The sequence below is a fragment of the Phoxinus phoxinus genome (genome assembly GCF_949152265.1).
Source record: "Phoxinus phoxinus genome assembly, chromosome: 23".
Classification (NCBI taxonomy): Eukaryota; Metazoa; Chordata; class Actinopteri; order Cypriniformes; family Leuciscidae; genus Phoxinus; species Phoxinus phoxinus.
Window position 1 is genome coordinate 15101866 of NC_136898.1, and position 27910 is coordinate 15129775.

Here is a 27910-nt window from a genome sequence, read left to right on the forward strand (position 1 = left end):
AAAACCATTTTACAGTTTAGCATATTGGTGGCTAATTCGTTTGAATTTGTACGTTCTCATTTGTACATTTTCGTACGATCTGCTTATGCCCCACTGACGGTTAGGTTTAGGGGTGGGGTTAGGGCTGGACCTTCATGTATGTGTGTATGTGATGTGTTTTTGATATTTATGCTAAATCTGTATTTGTAAGTCATTGTTTGTGGTAATATCAACCCGAATGTGACTTAACAGAGCATAGCATGAAGAACACAATAAAAACAATAATGCAGATATAACTCATAATAACAAAACCCTCAGGGAAAAGAAAGGTCTTCTTTTAAATGCGTTTCATCAGTTTGTTGGAGTGAGAAGGAGCAGCCATTCATAACACATGACAGGCCTTTACTCTGATGATACAATTATGATTATCTTGTCATAAGACTGTGGTGTATGACAAGGTATCTCAGTTTCTTTATGTGCTGTATGTGTTTAATAGAGTTTGTGCCACTATAAACAGCTATGAGTGGAGAAGAGACAAAAGCCTGGTGAAATGTAAACAATCACAGGCTCATTTAATGTTCTGCTCATTTTACACAAAAATGTTTTGCAGAACTTGTGCACTTCTGCCGAAAGCACAAACGCCATTTCTTGATGGATACGTTTTCCCAGTGGGGGCTTATTAAAGGGATAGTTTACGTAATGTAAACTCCTTCCACACTGTTTTAAAAGCATCCTAGGTTGTACTGCCACCAATGACTTCAATTTGATATTTTCGTTCTCGATTGTGATTGGCCATCTTTTTTGCACTCATTTGCATACGGAATTTTAATGGAAAATAGATATTTCAGAAGTTATTGGGTATTGTGAAAAGGAATTTCTATGTTTTGCTGGATTAGTACCAGAAAAGTACCTTAAACTTGTTTAATTATTGCATGAAATCAAATGTTTATCTACATGATATTGTTATTTTTGTTTACCTGGTAAATGATCACTAAGCCTGATTTTCTCTTTTTCTTCTTTCTAGGTGGGTACAGACTGATTTATGAAGCATCACATGGTACTTGTGTAGTGAGTCTTTAGTACTTGTTCTTTCGTTCTTTCTTTCTTTCTTTCTTTCTTTCTTTCTTTCTTTATTTCTTTCTTTCTTTCTTTCTTTCTTTCTTTCTTTCTTTCTTTCTTTCTTTCTTTCTTTCTTTCTTTCTTTCTTTCTTTCTTTCTACATTTTGTCCTTCCTTCTTTCTAATGAAAATGTATTTAGAATTAAAATGAGCTATATTATGTTATGATAACCTGTCTTTTTCTACTATTGGACTGCTTAAATATTGTTTGTTAGTTGCTGTGCCAGTACATGTGCCAGTGCTTTCTCAGACTGAACGGGGAAGAGAGTTTGTGACGTTAGAGTGTGTACGAATGTGTGGCTATTTTCCGTTCAGAGTAGACAAAGGGCTTGGTGGTTTGAACTCTACGCTTAGTGAATTGTGTTCTTGGCGAACACATAATTGTATATGTGTTTCAAAGCTAGCTAAGAGATCTTTTCTGTGAAACCCTGGCCATAATGAATCTTTGACACAGATAAACCTTATCAGTCCACTGTCTTATTGCAATGACCTTTCTCCTGACCCTTCCCTGTGTATCCATTAAAAAAAAATCCTCAATGCCTCTTCCTCTGAGCCTTCCTCCGCCAACACTGTGTTAAATGAAAAGCTCAGACTTATAAACATTGGCAGGTATTTTGTTTTCACATATTGTATGAATAGAATAGAATAGAATAAAAATACTTTATTAATCCCCAAGGGGAAATTGCGATGTCACAGCAGCAAACACAATACATACCAGACAAAACATACATTGACATATACTGTATAAAAATTCCTTCCAGAATAATAATAAATAAATAAATAAAAATAATTACACAAAATGTGCAATTTAAAATATCAGATGCCCTATATTCCTGTGTCCTTCTGTTCTGTCATTAATGTCCATGATCTCTTATCTACCCAGAGAAGAGCTATTATATATTGTTATTGCAGTGGGCAGGAATGACTTTCTGTACCGGTCCTTGCTACAGCAGAGTTGCCGGAGTCTCCAGCTGAAAACACTCTTCTGCCCAATCACCAAATTGTGCAGAGGATGAGATGTGTTGTCCATGATGTTAAATAGTTTCTTCAACATCCTTTTCTCCACAACCGACTCCAGGGGTTCTAGAGCAAATCCCAGTACAGAGCCAGCCTTCTTTATTAGTTTATTTAGTCTCTTACTGTCACTGGCTCTGATGCAGCTTCCCCAGCAGATGACTGCAAAGAACATTGCACTTTCGACAACAGACTGATAGAACATATACATCATCCTGCTGCATACATTAAAAGACCTGAGCTTCCTCAAGAAGTAGAGTCTGCTCTGGCCCTTCTTGAAGATGGCCTCAGAGTTGCGTTTCCAATCAAGTCTATTATCGAGGTACACACCCAGATACTTAAAATGGTCAACCACCTTCACCTCTTCTCCATGCAGGTAAATGGGTTTTGGTGTTGTTTTCCTGGTCCTCCTAAAGTCCACCACCATCTCTTTTGTCTTAGTCACGTTTAAGAGAAGGTGGTTTATCCCACACCACGACACAAAGCGATCCACCACATCTCTGTACCCAGTCTCATCTCCACCGTTAATACACCCAACAACTGCAGAGTCATCTGAGTATTTTTGAAGATGACAGGACTCTGAGTTGTGTTGGAAATCTGACGTGTACAACGTGAAGAGAAATGGCGAGAGAACAGTCCCCTGTGGTGTTCCTGTGCTGCTGACCACTCGTTCAGACACACCACCCCTCAGTCTCACAAACTGGGGTCTGCCTGTCAGGTAGTCAATAATCCAGGAAATTGTGGAGGTGTCCACCTGCATCACTTGAAGCTTCTCATGCAGCAATGACGGTTGGATCGTGTTAAAAGCACTGGAAAAGTCAAAGAACATGATCCTCACCATGCTGCCAGCTCTATCCAGGTGTGAGTGAGCTCGCTGAAGCAGGTAGATGATAGAATCCACCACCCCAACGGCCAGGGCAGTAGGCAAACTGGTGTTAAAAAGGTGTTGTATGGAGAGACTTCCTGTGAGAGTTATACTGCAACTGTGAAGCCACACGTATCAACCCAGAGAGTCTGTGCTGTTTGTAAATAGAGTTATTAATATGCTATTATTAGAATGAAACAGTCTGCCAAATGGCCAGATTAAATGTCTTGTGTCTTTAAAAGTTGCCCCTCAGGAGGTAGAAAAAGAAAAGGAAGTGGGGAAGTTGGAAAGTTGGAGTGACCGGTGTGAAATGACTGTTAATGAAGTTCAACATCACATTGAAGAATTCATTCCAAAAAGTGAAGAAAACAAAAAGTTTATCTGGCCAGACTCCTGCATAATCACGCTCATGGCCATTTTTAATCACTGCAAATACACATCAGCACCCTGTGTTACAATTTCAGTTTGCTACAGCACGCATCACTGTTAAATTATGGTCTCATTGGCGAAATTTTTGTGAAATTTATTGGGCAAAAAAGGTGTGTCAACATAACTCCAATTGTTGTAGGTTGTGTTTGGTTTTCAGTGTCAATGTTGACAAATGTAGCTTCAATAACACTATGAACCTTTTAGAATGACTTGTCATGATAGATAATCTGGTCAACAACACTCCCAAATATATATATTGGGTTCCCAACAGTTCTTAAAATACAAATTTTTTCCTTAGTGGGAAGAACCTATTTCTTTTTCTTTTTCTTTTTTTGAGTGAAACAGACATTTCCAGCAATGTCTTGGAGGTTAAGGCCTGAACTGTTTTCATATTCTAAAACAGGCTGAGTTGGTATGCTTGGGGTTTGGACTGCATTTCTTTTCCATGATTGCTCCCCAACCACAGAGATCTAATTTGGGGTGGGGGCCTGCGATGAGATGGCAGTCTGAATGCCGGTTTCTCTCTTTTCTCCTCCAATGACCACATTCTAAATGCAGGCTGCCCGTGCTCCAGTGTAACTCACATTACCCATAACCGAAGCCCCTTCCAGGGATTTGTTGTGGGCTCTAGGGCTGTTTGAAAAGCCGCAACCATAAGCTTTCATTCCTCTGGAACTGATCAGTCGTGCCTTTGGTCCGCCTCAATCACAGATGAAAGGAACAACTTGATCCTCATCCGTGTGTTTTCTGCTGAATTTTTTAGGGGGCTTGAGGTTTCCATCCACCAAGGATGCAGTACTGGAGGTCCAAACGGGGTGTACATGTAGGTGTCTGCCCTTGTGGCTTCATTAGAGTGCAAGGCTGTTTCCAGAGAGTGATGGATGAGTGGGCAGAGGGTGCAACAAGGCATACTCAAAGCCCCTCACGCACATATAGACACTGTGAGAAGACTCAAACTCAAAGTCTTTTATCCAGACAACAGTTTCACCCCCATCTTTCAGTTGGTAGTGTCTTTTAAAACAACATTTGTGTTGGAACACAATTACAGAGGTCCACGTCTCACATTGAAAACATGCGTTCTTGTTTCTATAGGCATTTTAGTATGCTGCTCGCAGGCGTAGGGATACTGGCCATGCTCTGACAGAGCGATCTCTGTGGTTTATTTTCCTTTTATGCTTGAAATCATTCTAGATTTAGTAATGTGGTGCTGCATCTGTTTCGTGGAGAGTATATTCAGAGGCTTAAAATATCCCCACAAAATTAGTTAAGCTCAAATGTATCCATTCATCTGTCTTGTATCCATCATCCAGCCATCCATCCATGACTGAAGCCCTTCCTAAAAGCCAGTTGTAAGAAATGTTCAGTAGTAAAGTAAAATGTTCATAGAGTTGTGAGCTAGGACTTAGTAAATGCTTTCAAGACATAGTGAGCTTTGGTGCTCATACAGGAAATACAGGTTTGAATTTGATTATACATTATGGTATAGGCTATACCATTACAAATAATTTTCTATTTGACCCCAAACTTTTGAACAGCAGTGTGCATATTTATATTTGTTGTTGTTGTTTATAAAGTATAAGTACAAATTATATGGGTTGGTGTTTTTGCCACATACTTAAAAATATATATAATTTTAAAGATTAATTATATAAAAAGTAAATTATTGTTAAATATTTAAATTTCGTAAATGACACTTTCAGATTCAGAGTTTGGTCATTAGTTTGTTAAAATGGTTTGGAGAGACACATTGGTTGTTGGGCACTGTTGCTACCATGTCAGAAATGTTATAAATGCCCTTTCTGAGCAGCTTTTTGTGTTGGCATTGACCTGCGTAATATCAGTTGATGAATGAGGTAATAAAGGTCCCTATCAATCTGCCGTCTGAGTTATGATCCACCTTCCGTCATTTCTGAGTGCTTTTGTTTAATATGTTTGACGCCATTGTCTCGTTGACCTTGTTGATGCAGACAGGGCTTGAATCGCACATGTAATTGCTGTGTGTAATTGTTCAAGCCCTCTCCGTTTTATTGTGCTGAATGGCACCGCTTTGACTCTGTTAGTGCTTGCTAATTAGCACAGAGCAAAGGGCATGAATCAGGCTGTTAATCAGAATTAAAGACTTGATCAATGTTGTCCACAGAGGCGAGGGCTTCCTTGTAAGTTTGCCCCCCTCTGTGACTTGTGTGCCTTTGTGTAATTTGTTACTGACTGGATTAAGGTCCAAAAAACAATGTTTTTTTTTGGTAATGTTCTGCTAGAAATGGCTGTTCGGAATGGAATACTAGCACACTGCCAACTGCAAACTATGCATTATAAAATGTACACTGTCCACCAATAAAAATAGTATGTGAACCAGTATGCATTTTATAGTAGTCAATATTTCTACCAGTTATCGCATGACTGATGTGAAATAATAGTCCTAAAAATCAGTTTATTCAATCTTTAGGCAATCTAAATAAAGTGGAAAAAGTTTGTGTATGTGTTTTTTGTTGAATATAACATCAGGGTTTTAAGACTCATATAATATGATATAGTGAGAGTATGTAGCTTATACTTAGCCGACTACTTACAATATTCATATACATATCACTCTATATTTCCCAATAATATGTCTTAGTAAGATGATATTTGATCAAAGCTCTATAATTTTATTTTGAGGGGCAAAACATTTAATGCATTGCAATACAATGATGACTTAGAGATACAATCCTGATTTATCTTATTTATACTCACGTTTAACATGATTTATCTAGCGATGAATTATTGATAATCAAATAAACGTAAGCTGCTTCAGTATGTGTTCATCCTGAAATATGGCTAACAATAAAATGCATTCTTATGTTTACTTTATAAAAATCTAGATTTCACAGCAAAAAGACAAATGCACCACAACCTGACGGTGGCCATAAAAAAAAAACGAAACTAAATTCTCTTAATACTAACTAAAGTCTTTGAATTGTTAAATAAGTATACACCATCAATCAAGTGACAGAAGACAAATATAAGATTGTGTGTATTGCATGTTTTTCAATAACATTATAACATTAATAACATTATGATCACTTTGATCTTTGATTTGTAAAGGCCTTAAAAAGCTGCATATCAAATATGACACAGTAGGCTTTATAGAGTTAAGTTTGTCACATGACCTTATTAAGTGCACGAAATTAATGTAGTATGCTAGTATGTTATTCCAAACGTAACCTCAGTATATGTTACTTTATCTGCAGTCAGACGTCCCAGCCGAGTGGCCCAAATAAACGGACCCTTAATTTACATTCTGAAGCACAAGCAACTCCAAACTGTAACGGAACTGCCCCGAATAAAAGTAATTCAACTTGCCCATTGAAATTCTCCTTCAATCCCATGAGACTTGTTTTGTTAATGACATAACTCTTTTCTTAGGCCCCTCCTCTGACCTATGTTTCAACCAATCACAGCCTTCTCCTTCATAAATCCACATCTCAACATGGCATAGGCAGGATGGTGCAAGCTACACACCACAAATACGTTAATACACTCTTGCAGATCCATAAGCAAAGGATCATTTCTAAAGCTGTTTATCTGAGCAAGTCTGTATAGTATCCTCCATACTTCATAGTTTTTCCTTCTGCTAGTAGGAGTTTCTAAATAGATAATCTCCATTATGTGCCTCTAATCCTCTCAGGGAAATCTCTGCATTTTCTGACTCTCATCAGCTCTGATTCATGACTCCAAATGCCGTCTGCCTCGTAAAGGATATTGTGACGCTTTTTTAAACAATAGGCTTGTCTCTCTGTAGCAGCGCAGGCTGATGAAACGGCTGGGGAGAAATATTGTTTTCTCTCCCATTGATGAGCACAAGTATTTTGCGCTTCAATAAAGCCCCCAGTCGTATCAAAGGCGCGGAAATATATGGCGGCTTTTCTCTGGATTTTCCTTGACTTTTATATGTTAGCCATATTTTTGCAGCATTTTTCTTTGTGTTTCTGAATCAATATCTTCGTATCTCATCTGCCGGGTAAACAGTAAACAGGCTCACATCCTTGCTGCTCGGGGAGAGTAGTGTGTTCAATCTGCTGGAGGTGACAGTATACAGTAATGAAGTATGTCTGAAAGAGCAGCCAGCGCCAGCGTCTTCTTCTACACACACACACACACACACACACACACACACACACACACACACACACACACACACACACACACACACACACACACACACACACACACACACACACACACACACACACACACACACACACACACACAAAGGGACTGTATGCTGGGTCCAAAAGTAACGCTCAACATGCGAAAACAATTGTATTTGGCAAGATAATAAAAATTAGTTACTTGTGTTGTGTCTGAAACTTTATTAGGAACAGCAATATCAACTTTAAATCAAATTGTAAGAGCAATAATCTAACTTGCAGATGTGAGAAATGTGTTAAACTCAAAGCAAAGACAAAATCATCTACTAAACAAAACATCTGTCAGACCGTTCCCTGTCTTCTTTTACTTTAGTGGAAAATTGATTTAGGATGCCTATTTGTTTTTCTCTCCAGTATTGCAACACATTATTTTTGGCATTGAGCTATACTAAAGCAAAATTGCAATAATTATTCACAGAGAGTTGGAGACAGAGATCATAAGGCTTATACTTTTATAAATCTTTAAATTGATCATATTTATCTTACATTTTATATAGGGTTTTAGCCATATAAAGTAATATAATATAATTTAATGTAATATAATGTTTTTATGAATATTATAACAATTTAAATGCAATATTTTTTCGCATTTAATAGCTATATAAAAATGTATATAGCCATTTAATAGACTATAATAGCCATGTATTTATCTTACCCTGACAATTATATATTACATTATATTATATTATATTATATTATATTATATTATATTATATAGCTGTTTGACCATATACGTAATCTATTTTGCTGTGCTGTTATTTTATGCATGTTATATATTATTTAATGTCATGTCTTATGTCATGTCATGTTATTTTGTATTATTAGGCTTTCGTAAATATATTTTATAAATATTTAAATAAGTTACATAGCTATATTAAATGTATATAGATGTTTATCTGTAGAGGAAGTTTTATTTTATTTTATATAATTTTTAATTATTAGTCTTTTTACAAATATTTAAATAGATTAGTATTATATTTATAGTTTTACCCCTCCCCAATTCACCCACCAGCAGGTGTGGCAAAAAAGTAATTTTTTTGCTCTGGCCCACACTGTAAAGAATCATTTTAAAGCACTCGATCACCACACAATTGTAAAGCGCTCTGCTATTCTCACACCAGATCCATGAGCGCTTAGTCTATTACGGCGTTCCAGCTCATCTCCCTCAGTCCAAACACACACAGCAGAGTGTAGCAGCACACCTAATCTATGAGGAGAGATGGGAATGCACTCTTCTCCGGGAATGTACTGCATTACGCTTGCCTTGTTTTCCTCATTCAGGGATGGAATTGCAAAAGCACGCTATAACTAACACTATGAGTAAACAAGCTTGAAAAGTGGTTTTCGGCTACAATCACACAGTGCATCTTCTTTTTTCCCCATTTTTTTTCCCATTTTGGTACTTTACTTTACATAATACTTTATGTATTATGTTATTATATTGTCTATAATAAATATATGGTCAATACAAATCAGGTGTTTGCCTCAAAGATATTGTTTATGATCAAAAATCATGTCTGAGGCTTAAACGTGACACTTAAAGTCAGTAGAATGTGGCGCATCCTCCTTACTGAAATCTTGCCTAGTCAGAGCCACACATGGTGTATGATGTCATTCCGTTTGCCCTCAGGGCAGCGGCAGGGACCCTCGGAGAGAGGTCAGCGTGTCCCATATTCTCTCAGAGACAAATAACCACGATTATGTTGGAACACACACTGCGTACGATTTCATAAGGGGCCACAATCTCCAGCGTCTCAGGGCTGTTAACTAGTAGTTCAAATGAGATTCACTTCCCAAGCTCAAAATGCCACATCGAATACAGATAACCAGCAGTGCATGTGTGTGTATTTATAGCTTTCGCAAACTCCATTTTTACAAGAGCAAATAAAGCCACAGTCTCGGGGAGTGGGAGTGAAAACAGTCAGTGGCTAGAGCTGGCACGGGTACTCGTGCTTCTATATTGCATTAATATGTCCTTCGCTTCGTCTTTAAAGAGACCCAGATGTGAAACAGATGGAAATATAATGAAGATCAAAGCAAGTGTGGTTGAAGGATATGGTGCAGTCTGTTTGGGAGGGGGGGTCGTTTGTTTTGGAGAGAGGGAAATGTGGCAGTGTGTGTTGCGCTGCAGTTCCACACCAGATGGGTGAAATTGACCACAACTTTCAAATTTAACCAGGATATTTTTAGCTGACACTATTTAGAACAGCTTTTTCTTTGTAATGAAGTTTCCCTTCTGTGTGTGTGTGCGCACGTGTGCGTGCGTGTGTGTGTGTGTGTGTTTTTTTTTTGGAGGGGGGGAGGGGGGGTCATGTTGAATTACAGATAATCACAAAAATGTTTTGCTATAAGGGTAGTCTGATTTTTATCTTAATTTACTGTAATTCTTAATAGTTGATAATTGAGTAGTTTGAAACACAACACATAAAAATATTTTTTTATTTACACAATACACAAAATACACTTTTTACAGTCAATCGTAATGTTTTCTAAGATTTTTTTATTGGGAAAGTTGTAGTTACAACATTTTACAAGAATTTTTTTAAAATTTTTTTTTTTTTTTTTTTTTTTTTTTTTTACAAATAGAAATTATATTATGTGTAAGATGGCTTTATTTGCTCTTGTAAAATGAACACACGCGCTAGTCAATCCGTGAACTTTTTAAATAATATTTTGAAAATATATTTGCACAGTTCCAAAGTTTTTTTTTTAAAGGAATTAATACTTTTTTCAAAAAGGATGCATTAAATTCAGCAAAAGTGTATTATAATGTAGTTTTATAATGTTAAAAAAAGATTTCTATGTCAAATAAATGCTGTTCTTTTGAACTTTCTATTTATCACAGAACTCTGTTTTAACAACAAAAAAAGTTTCCACATTATTCTATGATAGAAGAAATATTTTTGCACACCAAATCATGATATTAGAGTGATTTCTGAATGATCATGTGACACTGAAGACTGGAGTAATGATGCTGAAACGAAAAGATTACAGTTTGCATATATATATTGTTGTGGCGTTTTAAAAGCATCATTCACTTTTTATTTTTCATTCAGTGGGGGTGTAGAGTTCTGTACAAAGACAGCATGCATTTGTTGTCTAATTACAGTATGTTCATTCTGTGAGATGGCCATTTCACTTGCCTGCATTGCATTGTGGGAGAGGCTGCCAGTACCCTTTAGCAGATCGATAAAACAGAATCTAGTCAGGAGAAATAATCACCAGCCAGAAGGAAATTGTAAGGCAGTGTGAAAGTCACAGACAGGGGTTACTGCAGAAAAAAGATTCATACAGTTTATTTCATATTGTACATTTAAAGATAGTTGATCATTGACTGGGACCCATTAAATGTGCTTGAACTAATTTAGACATGGTCCATCGAGTACCAGCAGGATGGTTGTTGTTTTGTTTCGTAGTTTCTACTATAAAAGTTTCTAGTTGTTCTCATGAAAATCGAATTTGTTATGAACCGTGCGCTCTTCTAACCAAGAGTTCTACCTTTCAAGAGGTTTGCCCACTTTTCTTGTACCTCGGGGGAAAGCTGTGACTCGTGCTAATTTTCTGCTCTAGGTGCGTTTAGGCTGGGGTGACAGGCTACACGTAGCACCTTCATGGCTCAATAGAGAGAACTGGGAATCCATCTGTAAGTGAACATTAACTTGAGCAGCATCCCACAGTCCTCCAACCACACTGGGGTCACTGCCATCAGGGACACACACTCAAGGACTTTCACATTCGAAAACTTTCGAGAAGATGGAACTGGGGCTACGTCTACATTTGAAAATGGCATTTTCACTTCAAACCGCTTACCCTAAAACGTCAACAGATTCTAAAATCATCTTTCTGCACATGCAAAACATAATAAACGCTCACTGCGATGATACAGAGAGACCAGACATATAAAGTTCTCACGCAATTATTCTAGCACGATCATTTTATTAGCAAAATATCTCTCCTCTTGGTACAGCTAAAACATGGTTGCCCAAATTTTCTGTCATTTTTGCAGGAATGTAATTTGAAGATTGTATCAAGTAACATTTATCTAGCAACACTGGGAAAGTGAACAACGAATAGCAGGACTAAACATGCATCATCATTTTCAAATACCTCCATTTTCGCAGTCTACACTGCAGCGCGAAAAACAACATCAGTTTTCACAGGGCAAAAAAAAAAAGAAGCTCTCTCAGTGTGGATTGAAGGCGAAGCCGTAAAGAAAATTATTCATTTTCAAATGTATCGTAGAGGTAGCCTGGTATGACAGACAAATGGATGGATGCACTATAAGGTTTATAATGCATAATCATCTAATTATGGCCTCGTGACTCTTCATCACACAGATTGATGTTTGATTGAAGACGAATAAATATTTTAAATGTTGCTTTCTTTGACAGTGCTGAAACATAATGGGATATTTCTTTGTTTCCAGTGAAGCTGGGAGGGAATTGATGAATCTAATGAGTTAACAAGCAGACAGAGAGAGTTATAAATGCTAATGAGATGGATAAAGGATTTGATTAGCCTTCATTAGTGGTCTGGGATGATGATAAACACCGTCTCTGGAGAAAGCCAACAGGCTTGCAGATGGAGGTCGAAGTTCGATTTGATGAGGGCAAGGTTTGGTGTATTTTGTTAGCTCATTGAGCGGCTTAGGTGTCTTTCAAGTATTACTGATGGAGAAGGAAGGTGACCACAACCTTATGTGAGAGCCAGTGTGAAAAGTTGTGCATACCTTTAGAGAGAGAGAGAGAGGGAGAGGGAGAGGGAGAGAGAGAGAGAGAGAGGGAGAGAGAGAGATAACCTACCGGTAGTAAGCTAAGAGGAAAACCTTGTCCACTTGTTTCCTTGCGTCTGAGAATTCCTTTAAAACTCACTGATTGTCACCGCACAAGGATGGCGGCAAATACGCAAACACCATTTTGCCATTAACTGTGGTTCATCAGATGGGCTTCTAAAAGGTGAATTTGGGACATCTAGTCTGTGTGTATGTAAGAGGACAGAGAGAAGTTTTAAAGTGAGAGCTGGAGTGAGTATTTGACTGTAAAAATTTACTTTTGCATTAAGTGTTTTTTTTAAGCAGCATGTAACCAATAGAGTTTCAGTAATGGCTGACACCGATCTCAGAAGGATCATGTGACTTTGAAGAGTAATGGCTGCTTAAAACAGAAATTACGTCTTAAAATATATTAATGCAGACTTTAATACACACTACTGGACTTGAATACACACTAAGAGAAAGCTTACTACCCATTAAGTATAATATTACATCTATAATATAGTAAATGTTCTTGCGACTTCAATTGTATGTCCTCCGCTTGCAGTTTTGAACTACAGTGCATTTGCAGATGTTAGTGGTTCAAATGTGGGTGGTCCCTTGGTGCAATAAACCTCAAGCTACCACCAAAACCTATAAAAACAAAAACAAGTTCAGTAAGGCCTAGCCAGAATGTTTAGAGTTGATAAAAATGGCTAATATTTTGTGTTTGTACATGCATCTGTGTCTTCGTTCCACCCTGACAAACAAATATGAATGCTAATGTACCGCTAGCGTATGCATTATACTAGTCTCACTCCATGCCTCACGATCAGATCTTTCAGCCACAGTGATGGATGGACTCTTCGTGTTTGTGCGTGCGTGTATCCATGTTTTGCAATTTCTCGCATGTCTTTCCAAGAGACAAAGGGCAGAGGCAGTTTGTCGAATTAACCCATGTAGACAGTAGAGCAGAAGTTCTCATTGCATTCTGCCCTGTCCTCGCTGCTCTGTTAACATGTCTGCTGTCTGTCTGTGGCAGCTAACATGCATTTTGTGCACCTCGCTCTGAGTGACAATGGAGTTACAGTGGTGGAAGAGGGTTATTCACACTCTGCGCCTGGAACAGATTGTCTTTTTCTGCCCTGCCGCATCCCACACCTCCCACACCTCTTCATGCCTTGCAAACACACTAGTGTTATGTGAATCTTGATCTGTACATCAAGACTGTAATGCATAGTTTACAGAGTGCTTGACTCTTGCATTGCCAATACATGATCTTGACCCAAAATGTATGCATCTCTTGATGGAAATAACATTTATTTCCATCAAGAGATGCAACGATTTTTGGTCAATATCTTGTATTGGCAATGCAAGAGTCAAGCACTTTAAGTCTACTCCAGCACATCCCAAAGACTTTCAAATAATTTAAGGTCAGGACTCATAGGTGCCAATTCATGTGTGTAAATGATTCTTCATGCTCCCTCCCAACCATTCTTTCACAATTTGAGCCTGATGAATCTTGACATTGTCATCCTGAAATATGGCCATGATGTGTCTTCCTACATTGTTGTTTAAGAAATGAAAAGCTACACACTCCACCAATTGACCGTTCGCAAAACCCCGCCCCCGAACGGTTCTCGTCCAATCCTAGCTCAGCAACTGTAACTAAGGAGAAGGACCTCCGTCAAACATTGCGATTTCAGCAAGATAGTGAAACGATGCGCCTATGGCAGTGAGGTCTGCTTAAAACTTAAGCCCGAACCCTGCCTGTACCCGAAATAACTTAACCTGACCCGACCCGAACATTACGGTTATATTTTAAGCCTGACCCGAGGTCCGTTTTTCACTTTAAAAATTTTTTTTTTTCATATGCTGTATTTTATGATTGCTTGCAACTATAATTAAAAAATAGGCTACATGTACAAACACCGTTTCACTACGGCACTGCGGCCCCTCATCAGTCAGCAAACAAGAGAAAAAGCACGGACTTACTAATTGCGAAACGTTGAAGTGGTTGAACAGGTACACAGTCACAAATTCCTCTGGAACTCAAACATTAAACTTTAAAACAAAGTTCGCGCAGTTGCACAACTATTTACACCAATATATCCTTCTCAGTAGGCTACGAGTTATGAATGAAGAGAACAGCATCGAGAGTTGATGGTTTCAGCGCGTCCTCTGATTGCAGTGTTGTGACTGAAATAGCGCGCGCGGCGGCGGGAGCACATGCGCAAAACAGTTTTGTAAAATGATATATGATCAAATAAAAATGATTGATATATAGTTTTAAAAAACTGTTTTGTGCATGTGCTCCCGTGCGCTATTCTGTCTATACTTTCTGTCGTGCCCTGGAGGATATGTTTGCTGCATTACTCCAAAACCAATCACTTAATGTATGGAGCTCAACCCAGCCATGTGTCTGGTTCTCAATTGTTTGACGGGCGTAGTAACAATAACTAAGGGGCGTGGCTTTTGCGAACGGTCAATTACGCATGAAGTTTATTACTTAATCATTTTAAGTCAACAGGTTTCCTCACTTTTTTAAGTTAAAGGTATAGCGGAGGATTTTCTTCTTCCGGGTGGGTAGTGTATACTATTGGTCCACCTAAGTGTCAATCATTCTGGTGATATGTTTACGTAAGGCCATTCACATGCTGGCGTGCGCTAAAAGCACATGTTGGGTTTCCCACTGATGCCGCAGTCGCGAAGATTCTACTAGACAGGTAAAGTTTGTCATGCTATTTGGAGAAATCCATTTAAAATCACTGCTAGTAGGCGTTCCCTCTCGGTCGGGAGCAAATAGAAATTGGAGAGGGCGGGTCTTTTCTAAAAGTAGGAAAGATCCTCCGCAATACCTTTAAGTCAACTGACTACTTTTTAATTCAATTAGGGTTAGAAGAACTGTTGCCAAATATTTAACATGCTAGGTACATAATAATTGCATTTACCTATTTGAATCCAACCTTTTTTTTTAGGTCGTGCAATGTATATGTAGTTTTATGTATATTATAAATATTTAACTGCACTGTACTATCCTGTTCACTTTATACTGGAATTTAAAATCAGTTTGCTGACCATGAAATACGTGAAAGAAACTCCAAGCAGTGCCACACTGTTTCCCTCTTAGGATCAGAGAATCGAGAGCTAATTGAGAGCTTTTTTTTTTTTTACAAACATCAGCTCCGTGGACTCTCATGGTTCAGTAATCCTGATTGAGTTCCAATAAAAGATTGATGCTCACTTCAACAAGCGTGAATCTGTGGTGGGTGGGTGATGTGTATGCAGGGTGACGGTTTGTGGGGTTTTGGTTCATTGTTGACCATGAGCCGTGTTAGATGGCTAGTGATTTTTATTACCCCCTGCAGGGAATGAGAGTTTGGGGCCACAGAAAACCTCCACAACAAGGGAGAGGATAAGGAAAAAAATTACTTGCAACTACATACAATTAGATCTCTGAATACGGTCTTGCTCATAAGTTTACCTTCCCCTTAAAGAATCTGATTTTTTTTGTCATATCATAGAATATTCTGATTGATTGATTGATTGATTGATTGATTGATTGATTGATTAAAAGTTTGGCATAATCTTGAATTACTTGTTTAAACATTTAAAAAGTAATACAAAACCTCAAAATCAATGTAGACCCATGTAGATGCTCTTGACTGTGTCAATTATTTTGAATATTAGATATTTTGTCAGGAAAACATAAGAAAATATAATAATATCAATGATATTAAAAATGTGTAGTTTTCCCTTTAAATTCACCTTAAAAAATTACCCTTTGATGTCTAATCTATAATTTAATTTTTAACAATAATTAAAATTGTGAGGTTATTTATTTTTAAATAATTGGTTACACCATTTGATGTTTATTAATTGATGTGTATTAATGGTATAGTCAGGCATTTAAATTAATATTTTTTTTTAAATGGTACAAATCTGTCATTCGCCTTCACGTTTTTCATGTCCGTAAAGGATTGTATGTCACGCTATTTTTTGCACACGCCCACAACATCTCCTCATCCAGCAACTGTGCCTCTAGTACCGGCACTGTCAATCAACTCGTTCGTTAAATATTGAGGATTATTTTAAAAAACAACTTTCGCTAAATAGTCCTAGGCTTTTGGCTCTTGGCTCAACCTCGATAAAACCACTGCAGCACAATTCTCGGGAGTCTCTAGGTCAATAATTATATATGTAAGGAATAATTGACGACAGGCCGTTGAATTATTATAAAAATAATGCACACCCGAGGTGGTAATGCGGTCACGACGCGAAGCGGAGTGGCCGTTACACCTCGGGTGTGCATTATTTTTATAATAATTCAACGGTCTGGAGTCAATTATTCCGCTTATACTACAGTTACCACACCTCGAAATATTGTTCAGATGATGTATTTCAAGACGTTTGTAAAGTTTTTGTCATTAAAACGCTCTTGTATGTAGGACTAATTCCTTGCGCATCTAAACCCATGCTCCGTTGCTAATTCCAAAACGTCATTTTAGAGTTAGTAACGGAGGTTTGAGCCGCTGATAGCAGAGTAATGCTGGACACACACTTAACGACTAGAAACATTATCTGACTGTGAATGCAGCAGATTTTAAACACCGCTGTGAACACCGACTGAACGCGCTGAACACGCGTGTATGATCAGTCATAAGTATCAAATTACATTCATAACCGGCCTTACAGTAAGTGTGTCCCCGGCTTTATGCAGTTATTAATGCGTTTATGAGAGAGAGAGAGAAGCATGAGCGTCAATATTATTATTTATTTATTCAATTCGTTTTGTTTTAATTAATTCGTTCATTCTTTTTTTCTATTAGTGACAGTAGACTATTATAGGTGTATAGGCCTATCAATAATTATTTATGTGTTATATTATCTTCAATAATTACGAAAACCTGTGCAACAGGACTATACATTTATTTAAATAGGCTATTCAGTTTAATTTTCTATTGATTATGTATAGGACTATATACTTTATTTATAAATTAAACTGCATGTTTCCATTGATTGTGAAGTTAGACATTGAAAACTGCAGATCAAGCGCATGGGGCTGCGTGGCTTTTCTTGTTATGAATTGTATCGTATTGTCCGTTATTACAGTTGACTATGCGCAGTGATATGGAACTGTAATGCGGTTACAGACCTGCTGGAACTACTTTAGCCGTGCAGTTCCCTGAAAATAATTGCACACCTCAGAACGTTCGTCAACCAATCAGATTCAAGCATTCAACGGCCCTGTAGTATAAATATATATATAAACCTTTGGATAGCTACAGCTGGGTCATTTAGAAAATAGGCGAAAAAATTGTGAGCACATGCAACACTTTCTTTCTAAACAAGCATGCCAAAAATGTATGGAGATTGGATCATAGGTGGCACTATAACTGTTAAAAAGCTATAAAACCATATTTTCCTCTGTAAATTGCCTGTATTGGCTGTAAATGGTATTTTCCATCAATTATCTTGGTTACAGGCTTGTTATAGAAAACAAAAAATCTTTTTACATGTGTGATTAAAGGCCTTAAACCGCTTGAACCCCAATAATATCTGCTCGCAGATATATTCTGTATCTGATTTAGAATGTAACAGGAATATAACAACCCAAAGACAAAACAAGTGATAAAAATAAGCTAATATGTAGGAGCAATAGCCTTGTGGGCAGCGCAGTGTCATATTGCATACCTGTGCACAAGACAACACGCGTTCGAGTCTCAGCTCGAGGTTCAGGCTTGTTTGTTCATTAATGACATAATCAGCGACTAGTCGACGTCGACTCGACTTTAATCGCATAAATGTCGACTTAGTCATTAAACCCCTAGCAAGGGGTATGTAAACTTACAAGCACAACTGTATAAACCTTAAGCATTCGTTAATGCCAGATGGGAGTTAGTCTTTCTGAAATGCTGAGCTGTTTTCATTATTTATGCTGCATATATGCTGTGAGCATCTTTTTCCAAGAGGGTCAGTAGATTTTGTGATCAAACACATTTATCATAAAGTCATTAATCAAAATGTGATTCTCTGGGCTCTTGTACTTCCTCAGCTCAAGTTCAGCCCAGGTCAATACAGGCTTACATTTTCTTCTCAGAATGCGAGGGTGGCTTGGGTTAAAAATTTCAACATGAAAACGTTCGTCTTTTCAACCCCCGGGTGGTTTCAGGCTGAAAAAGCCAGTGTGAAAATGCCCGGAACGATGACAAGCAGAGCGAGAGGGGCGAGGAAGGCAGGGAATTGGTTGGCCTCTTCTCACTTCCACTGCTGGACTTGATGGATCTGGTGCCGAGGATGATATAACTAATACTAATCTGGCTTTGTCCGGATGCCGTCTGCCTGGCCCTTTGAAATTGGATTTGTCAGAGGGTTTATTTTTCTTTTTCCTTTTTGTTCTCTCATACCTTCACTTTGTCATTCGGCCTCTGCCTATCTTTTATTGTATTTCTTTTTCTTTTCTTTTCTGTTCCTTCAAATAAAAAATAAACACTAGGTGGGTAAATCTCTTGCAGTTTAAATGTTTTTGAGGATAATATGCATCTTACAACTATGAACTTAACTAGAGCAGTATGGGTTAGTGACTACTTCGTGAATGAAGCTATTTGGCTATAATATTTTAAATTAACATGGTATATATTTATGAAATCGTTGCAAATGTATTGTGAGATATTCAATATTTTGCACAGCACTTTGAACATTCTTTACAAATAAAGCGGATATTTACACAGCAAGCTCCCGATATGAATCTCATTCACAAGCAGCATGCAGATGTGACAATCTCCTCCTCTCTCGTTTCTTTGCTTTCAAATCCATTTCAGGCATTAGCTGGAATGAAGGAGCAGACACAGAGGGAAAGAAATAGAGACGAAGGAAGTTATTTTTAACAGGGGCTCGGTCTTGTTCACCCAGTGTGGGGTCTGTCAGGACATAAGCCTGGGCTGACAATGCATTAAAAGAATGATCCCGTTCTCTTCCTCTCCTGCTCTATTCTTATTCTTCTAATTCTGATTCTCTGGTCTCTGTTGCGTTGTTTATTGGCACACGTGTCCTGCATTGTTGTAGCGCCTGTGCTGAACGTAATTTGAATGATCTTGTGAGTAATTTAAGTAGAATGTATGCATGTATGACAATGACCTTTCTTTAAATAAGCTAGTTAAACGATTGAGGGTTGTTATCTGCAATATCGTGTACAAAATGGGTGCTGTTGTTTAGTGAACTCGCCACTTGTGTGCTTGTACAAACGGCTCATGCTTTTCACTGGTTTTAGTTGTTCACTGTTGTTATTGACACTTTTTTCCAGCTTCTTTCCCTGCTTTTTTTTCCTCCTGTACACCTTGCGGGATATACAACACTCATCTGTTGCCTTTGGCTATATTTCTTTTTGTACATGATTGTGTCTAAGAAACTCAGAGTAGGCTTCACATCTGCTGCATTGACTCATACCTGCTGCATGTGCGTTTCACATTATGTCGCTCATAGAAACACATTTGCTATGGGTGGTGATGACATACCTTCACACTCGTAAATGAATGCTTGTCACTTTTTTGCCAAAACGGCAAAAATAGGCCTTACGAGAAAAGTATCTATACAAGTTTCCAGTGTTTTTTGCTTAAGGAATATATACTTTATAGCTAATATTTAAGTATGCAAAACATTAAGCAATATGCAAATGTGATATACTATGTTTAACGCTTCAAATATGTATGTAAATATATGTTTTTATATATTTCAAATAATCTCTTACATTTTCTGTATATATTTAAATACATTTTAAAATCTCTTTAGATTGTAAGAGATTACAAGTGTTTTGAAAATATTTAGATTTAAAATATATTATATGTATATATATATATATATATATATATATTAAAAAGTATTCCGAGCAAATAATGATTTGAGATCTAAATTTCAAAAGTAAGAGTTATTATTTTGGTGTATTCATCACACTACAAATGATCATTTGTCTTGATGAGCAGATGAGCACATTCTATGTAAACTACAAATTTGAGGTTAGGTTGAGCACATTACATTTTGGGATAAAGTGCTTACTGCACAGAAACAGTAGGACTGATATGTTTTTTTTCTGAGCAGCTAGAATTATGGGTGTCCTGACAGCTCAACCTTCTCATGTTTGCATGTCAATCTTAATATCACTCTGTTGTGTTTATGAATGCCGTGGGTTTGTTTTGGAGTGTCTGGGGGTCTTTGAAGGAAACATAGACACCCTGTACCTCTTTACCCCTCTCCTCTTTCACTTTTCCAGCCCACTTGCAATACAGATCTGCCATTATCAGCGATTAGCGCCTCCGGATTGATTGACACCTGTGTGGGTCTGGCTGGTAAAGCCCCATGGGGCTCGCTTGGAGGAGAACCTGGAGAATCCGTACTGGAGAAAGATTCACCTGTGCAGACAGTCAGACTAAGATGCAGTACTGCTGTTATCATATACACTCACACACACATTTTTTGCCCAAGTTTTAAAGTAGGACAGGTAGAGTTGCACTTGGCTGTGTTCTCAACCACCCACTCGCTGCTCCTGTCCACACTGATGTGATGTTTGTGAAGAGGTTACTGCTGGAGCTTAGAGAGTTTGAGGTAATCCACCCACCACTCACTAGCTCAAAAGCCTATATGCTCAGCAGATGCACAGGTAAGCGCTTGCATATACAGTCTCAGGTCTTCTCAGCTCTTACAGTACAATGAGATATGGAAGGGTCATTTCCAAAAGACCATGTAGTCCCGTACTATTTTATTTATTTATTCAATGGGCCTATTTACATTTAGATTATTAATTTGTATTCATTGGACTGATTTGGGTGTGCACATTGTATTTACACTTTGCAAAACTGATACAAATCTGAGGTACTATTCATGCTTTATATGCATATAAAATGGTGTTTAATTATGTGATTATGCTAATGCAAGGCAATGAAATTTGTATGCTCATCTCATATGGCAATTAGAGTTTGTGGGTTTCTTCATCCTTTTGTTTAATCTACTGTGTGATTGATTGCTCACATGTGGGCTTCATAAACTGTACACTCTAAAAAATGCTGGGTTGTTTTAACCCAAATTTGGGTCAAATATGGACGAACCCAACCGTTGGGTTAACATTTTAAATTGAAAAATTTAACCCAACGGCTGGGTTTGTCCATATTTGACCCAAATTTGGGTTAAAACAACCCAGCATTTTTTAGAGTGTATTCTGCTATAGGTTTGTTTAGGAGGAGTGTCATGTCCTTTATGCGTCTTTGATCACTTCCTGAGGATTGAGCATTTGGATTGCTATTACTATGCATCGTTTAGAGCATGTTTTAGAGCACTTGATCATTTTTGATAAGATCACTATCTAATCAGTAAAAAAGTCACCATGTAATTGCCTCTTAAGATGCAAAGGCTCGTTTCATGATTGTAAGTGTATTAGCTTTTGTGTTTTGCCATGTTGTTTGACATATTTTACATTTCAAATTTCAAAGGTTCTAAACCAATGAATGTTCAAGTTGGTAGACATTCAATTCTGAGAATGCGTTAACCACTATCCTCCAAGTCTTCTCTGCCTTGTGATGGAAATGCAATGATCTTGAACAATCCAACAGATTGTTACAGTATACAGGTGTGAGCCGAAAGCATTCCCCGCCACGACACTCCATGTTCAACATCTGTTCTGATCCCTCTGCAAAGGGTGTCTCTGGCTGAGCAGCTCGTGATCAATAAACCCAGGCGCCCGTGGAATTATGATAGATTAAATACCACTCCATCTTCACTCATTCTTCATCCATCCATTCATCCCATCGTCTATCCATTCATCCAGCGCTTGCCTACCGCTGTGTGCATGTATTGACGCCGATGATGAAATGAGACGTTTCGTTCCACTTGCATTCTACGAATTTTTTGAGTTAGACGGTTGATTCGGAGCTGGAACATTGAAAAAAGAGCAAAAAAAAGAGAGAAAGAAATAGTGAGGCATTTCTCATAATCAAGGGTTCATCCTGCTGATTCATCGAGTGAACTTAAAGTAATGAGGTTATTACCGGTTGATAAGGTTATTTATATTCATCTCAATAGGAAAGAAAGCGAGACATCAGGAATGAAGGACTCAAACAACTCTCCATAATGTTTCCATCAGTCATTTCCTGTAAGTTCTCAGAAAGATCTATGGACTTCCTCCACCTGCCTGCTCACATTAAGCCAAGTCCAAGCCTGTCTTCTGCCAGACCTCAGATCTGCTAATCCACTCCCTCATCTCGCACACAAGGCTCTGTCATGCATTTTTATGGCTTATTTCTGCATATGAGATGTTCCATTAAGACGGATGTGCTTGGCAAGCGAATATTTATATATGTGTATCTAGGCCATTATGTTTTTTTATGAGAAGCACTGAGTGAAGATGTCAGCCTTTTCTTCTCAATTTGCATTTGCAATATGTGTCAGTAAATCAGTCATTTAGAGACGCCGGCTTGTTGCGTATCGGCTGAGGTATTAGTTGCGTGTGTCTCAGGTCCTACTTCAATGAGTTCAGCCTTCATGTCAAGGTAATTATTCTAGTCTTTCATCAAACAGGAAATGAAAGATTATTCTTTCTAGCTCTGCTTTCTTTCTTTCTCTCCCTCTCCCTCTCTTTCTCATTTTGTCTCTCTTTTCGTCCCTCCCAGCGTTACGGTATGGAGTCCTGTGTGTGATCTCTGACCCCTACCGTCCGAATGTTAATTACTTATCATTGTTGCTCTAGTGTTCACTTAGGCTTTGTTGAGCTAATTGGTTTCCTTGATCCTGTAATTGGGACTTTCGTTTCTGTTCTCACAGGCCACGATTTTGAAATGTATTTCTTTTTCTGACACTGTTTGAACATGGTTGTAATTACCGATTTTTTTGTCTTACAGTGTCTTGTAATAAGACAGCGACACTGTGTTAAATGCTTTCATTTTGCATGCTTTTCCTTACACAATAGGCTCTCTTAAGAAGTTCATTAATAACATTCTTCTCTGTTTGGACTGTACATTGTATACATAACTGTTTTTCTGTCGCGGTCACCAGCTCAGTCCCCATCTAGCACTACATTTCCTCTGTAAAAAATGTAAGACAAAAATTGGATTTGACCAAATCTGTGTTTGGGGCTGTCAGTGTTAACATGCACTTAAGTTATTAATTAATTAATCTATTGAATATCCAATTTTTTAACATAACATTTGACCTTAATATTTCATTGTTATTTTCTAATAATTGTTTAGAAAACAATGCAATTAATTGTTACACTTTGACTTTGACACTTTGAGTAAGGAAACAACAATTCTGCAAAGCTTTGTGAATTTTTTTTTTCCAGGTATTTTAATAATTAGTTTTAGTACAATATTAAATTCAATAACTAGCCATTATAAATAGAAAGCAATGATTTCATGTTGTACTCAATTTAACTTTGTCTTTAAAAAATTAAAACTATGGTTATTATAAATTTATTTATTTTCATGGTCAATTTATTAACACTTAATTTAGAAATGTATGTTTATACATGGAAACATACAGCTATATATTTTATTTTCATTCTTTTTTTTTTGCCCTTGTGCATCAAAAAGTTTAAAAAATACATGGTCTAATAAAACATTTTTAAGTGTGATTTGAGCTAAAGCCATGCGCGCGCGCGCGCGCACACACACACACACACACACACACACACACACACACACACACACACACACACACGCACACACGCACACACACACACACACGTACACACACACACAGCTCAAATCACACTTAAAAATGCTATTAGACCAGGTATTTTCAAATTTGTTTGAGTTTCAGAGATGTCAGTCTTTCCCCATTCAAGTGCTTCTAAATTTAACCCTTTCGCACGTACGATCACACCGGTGTGATCAGTCTTGGCTGGTCCCTGGAGCGTACGATCACACCGGTGTGATTAGAACGGTCAGCGCATCACGTGATCAACTGCTGAATTCAAATGTGCTTTCGCGCGTTGGCTGGCGCTGAGCCAGAGACGGACGTGCTCAGTGCTTGTCATATATCACAACTATTCAGTGTTTTCAACCACATAATGTTTATTTTAGGTTTCAGGCATTTAAAATCACATAAGTACTAGCAAACCAATGAATTTGAGTTTGTAAAATACACACAGATGTCTATGGAAGCAGCAATAATAATCCTTTCCATTATAATAAGACGACACGTTTTATTCATATCAGATACACAATGTGTAAGTAGCTTTACATTTTACCCTATTCTTCTCCCAGTTAACCTGCCACTTACTTTCATGTATTTCGTGAGAAGTGGAGAAATTGACGTGTTGTAAATTCTCTGAACTGTGGCACAAACAAACATGGCGCCGCCCTTCGCGCATACAGCTCAACTAACGCGATCGTTATAAAAGTGTTTAAACAACCAAACACATCCACATGCACATATTTGACAATCGGAATATCTGTGTTTCATGTTATATCTAACATATTGTTGAATATTTTGAATCAAAAAGAGAAAATTACATAAAAGCAGATCATCATTCATTCAGCGCTGTGTTGTGTTTGCGCTGTGTCACGTGACAAGCAATGACGCGTCACCATGGAAACGATAAAGTGACAGGTTCTAAATAACGGTCACCTTGAAAAACTCACGCTGGGGGGTCAGTTAGAATATTTTAAACTTACGAGTGAAAGGGTTAAGAGGATCCAATTTAAAATTTAAGGAATAAGTCTTTGTAAAACTCATATTTATTGATTGCTATTCTTTAAATTTGAAGCATGTTGGCTAACAGGTTACTTTGTGCTTCTCACTTTCTTGCTAGCAACCTTGTAAAACCGGCCGTCCGTGACGCTATATCTACCGCACTTTTCATGTGGAGGTCAAAGTGGCACTCGTGTTGAGAGGTGTGTTTGAAGGCCTGACGCAAGTCCTGGGAAAAGCCTTTATCATTCTGTTTTGTCATAAGGCAATTCTTCGTCTTGTTGTTGTGAGTTTGACACAATGCTGCCCTCTCATCTCATGCCCCTGATTCGGTGTTTGATGGAGGGTGTGATGTCAGTCAGAACAGCATTCAGACTTTCCTGTGGGACTTATAAAAGCTTGGCCCTTGCCCACACAAACACATAACACAGCCACTAATGTCTGTTTGCTCCTGTCAGTAGCAGACTAGCCTGGAGCAGACCAGGGCTGCTTTAAATATTTAGCACACCAAGATCATGCCCTGTCTCCACTCGAGAGGCATTACGGCCTCCGAGTCCCTTCTCTTCTCGCTGACTGCACACTGCTTGTGCTCTGTAGCGTGATGTTTTACAGGAGTTTTATGGAGGTTTAGCTCCCGTGAGGTGTGGACCGTGAAGTGAGGGGTCGTTTGCTTTTTCCAGCTTGTTCTTATAAGGTCAGAACTCTGTGTTTTAGTGCCCCCATTGGTGCTTCAGAAACATTGTAAAAAGAGGAACAAAACTGCCTTTTCAGTCAAGGTTGTACAAGTTTTCTGTCTAATAGGAAATCGCAGGACAGTGTTTTATATTGAGAGTGTTCGTGCAATAAAACAACATTGTGGCTGGTCACTGAGGTGAGATAATTGGCACATTGATATATAATTTAACACGCACAGTGAGAAGTGTATATATACTGTATGTGTGAATCATGTGTGTTAGGAGCATACCTAGATTATATGTTACCTTATTTATTTACCAACAATTTGTAATTACTGTAATGCAAAATATGCTAACAATATTTAATATATGAATTTGTATGTGTAATTATATAATTATATACAGTTTACAAATAAATGTTGTGTCCGAACGGCTGGCTCCCCCTTATAATCATCCCCACCCCATCACTTAAATCCCTTAAATTCTCCAGCTTCCGACTGGAGTGGGTGTGAGAGAGAAGAGCGCCGCTGTAACAACCAGGACTGGCGGTGCGTGATGAAGCGCACCTGAATCGAATGGAGCCTCGTCACGACGCTGTTAAATGCAGAGCGCGTCTCTTCCCCGTGCATGCACGCTGGTGTTTTCGCAGGTCCAGGAGGGGATTGGGTTGGGATTCCAGCACTGCCAAACTATGATTTGCCAGACTCGTATGCCCAAACAGGGATGCACACTTTGCCGCAGTCAGGCTGAAAATGGTGCCCCTTTCACCTCTACCATCGCGGCCCTTGGGAAGATGAGCCGCTGGAGAAGCCGCTGCCGCACGTGCCTCAGGACGGAAAAGGGGGGTGCATCTGGCTGCCCGGATCCCGCTTCATTACCTGGATCAACCCATCTAAGCACTACCTTCCCTGCACGTACCACAGCACAACGAGGACACCAGATCCCCTATTTATTTTGGACACTTTTATCCCCATGGACACTTTATTCCCCTTTTTCACCAATATATCGGCTATTTAAATATGGCTCATCCAGTGTTTCTAATTCAAATTCTTCCCCTCATTTGAAATTCAGAAACTTTTTCGCTGTGCTATTCAGAAAGTAAAAGTGGACCTGAGTGAAGCATTGAATTCTCCTGAGATTCTTTTCCCTCCAATCAGAAAGTTGATAAAAAGTTCTACTTGTATTCTGATATGCGCAGGATAGGTTTTCGAGGCTGTATGTGTGTGTGTGTGAGCTCACGCTGTCGGGCTCCTCATTTACAGCCCAGTTCTGAGGCAGATCTTTCCTCTCCTCTTCCATTTTGTCAGTCGTGTCAGAGAGCCGAAGCGCTATGTGTCAGAAATATGCATTGTCTGCCGTGAAAATATTCATATCCCTTTCTCTCTCCAGGCATCTCTGTGAATGCCACACTCACCTGCAAGAGAGAAGAGATGGAGGCAGTGCCTCGATCCCATGTGCCTCTGATCAGAAAGCACTGAGCATGGTGGCTCTGTGAAACAGCTCAGACACCAGGCATGAAAAATAAAATACCTTGCGGTGCCTCGCCCCAAATCATAAGATCTGTGCGTACGTGTGCACGTGAAGTGAAATGAGTGTGGTAGAGTAACCTCAAGCCAGGTCTATACATGTCATATCTGAAAGATAAAGGTACATGGGCAGCAATAAGGCTGTTCCCTTGTAACCTCAAGTAAGTGGTCAAGTTGGAACACATTCCGGAGGGAGTAACTTGTGTGCTGACTAAATAGCACATTTGTAGTTTGATTTTAACATGCTGTTTGAAAGCGTCTAAAGCAATGTTGTAGTCAAGACCAGCTCATTCGAGTCAGTCCAAAAGAGGGTCAAGTTTCACTCAAGACTGAATCCATGACAAGACCAAGACCATATTTTCATGCTCATGACTATATGGCTTTGGACATGGACATGGACACAAAGACCTAGACCATGAAAATATGATCTTGGACTCAGACTCAAGGCCAAGTTCAAGACCATATTTTCATGGTCTTGGTCTTGTCAGACTCAGGGACTAAGACTGTGACAATATGTAATCTAGTGGTGTAAGTGATTAAGTTGGTAACCAATATGATGTAGCTTCAAACTCTACAACTTGGTAAACATTAGCCATTATCAGTGTGTCCTTGAGGAAACCACTAACCTCAGGTTACTCCCTTTTTTATCAATTTGCAAGTGTAAAATTGTTGCAGAGTCAAGTTTTGCAC

At 38.4% G+C, this 27910-nt stretch overlaps 1 protein-coding gene across 20 annotated transcripts in view; it reads left to right on the forward strand.

Annotated features, from left to right (window-relative positions):
* The window catches only part of cadm2a (cell adhesion molecule 2a), a 378094-nt gene that overhangs the window by 73958 nt on the left and 276226 nt on the right, over nt 1-27910 (forward strand). For 4 of the 20 annotated variants that reach the window (XM_079598777.1, XM_079598779.1, XM_079598768.1 and 1 more), the window contains one exon: nt 1004-1036. The exons of the other annotated variants lie outside the window; for them this stretch is intronic. In XM_079598777.1, the coding sequence (XP_079454903.1) occupies nt 1004-1036 (33 nt within the window). The remainder of the gene's footprint in view (nt 1-1003; nt 1037-27910) is intronic. 20 annotated transcript variants of the gene reach the window in all.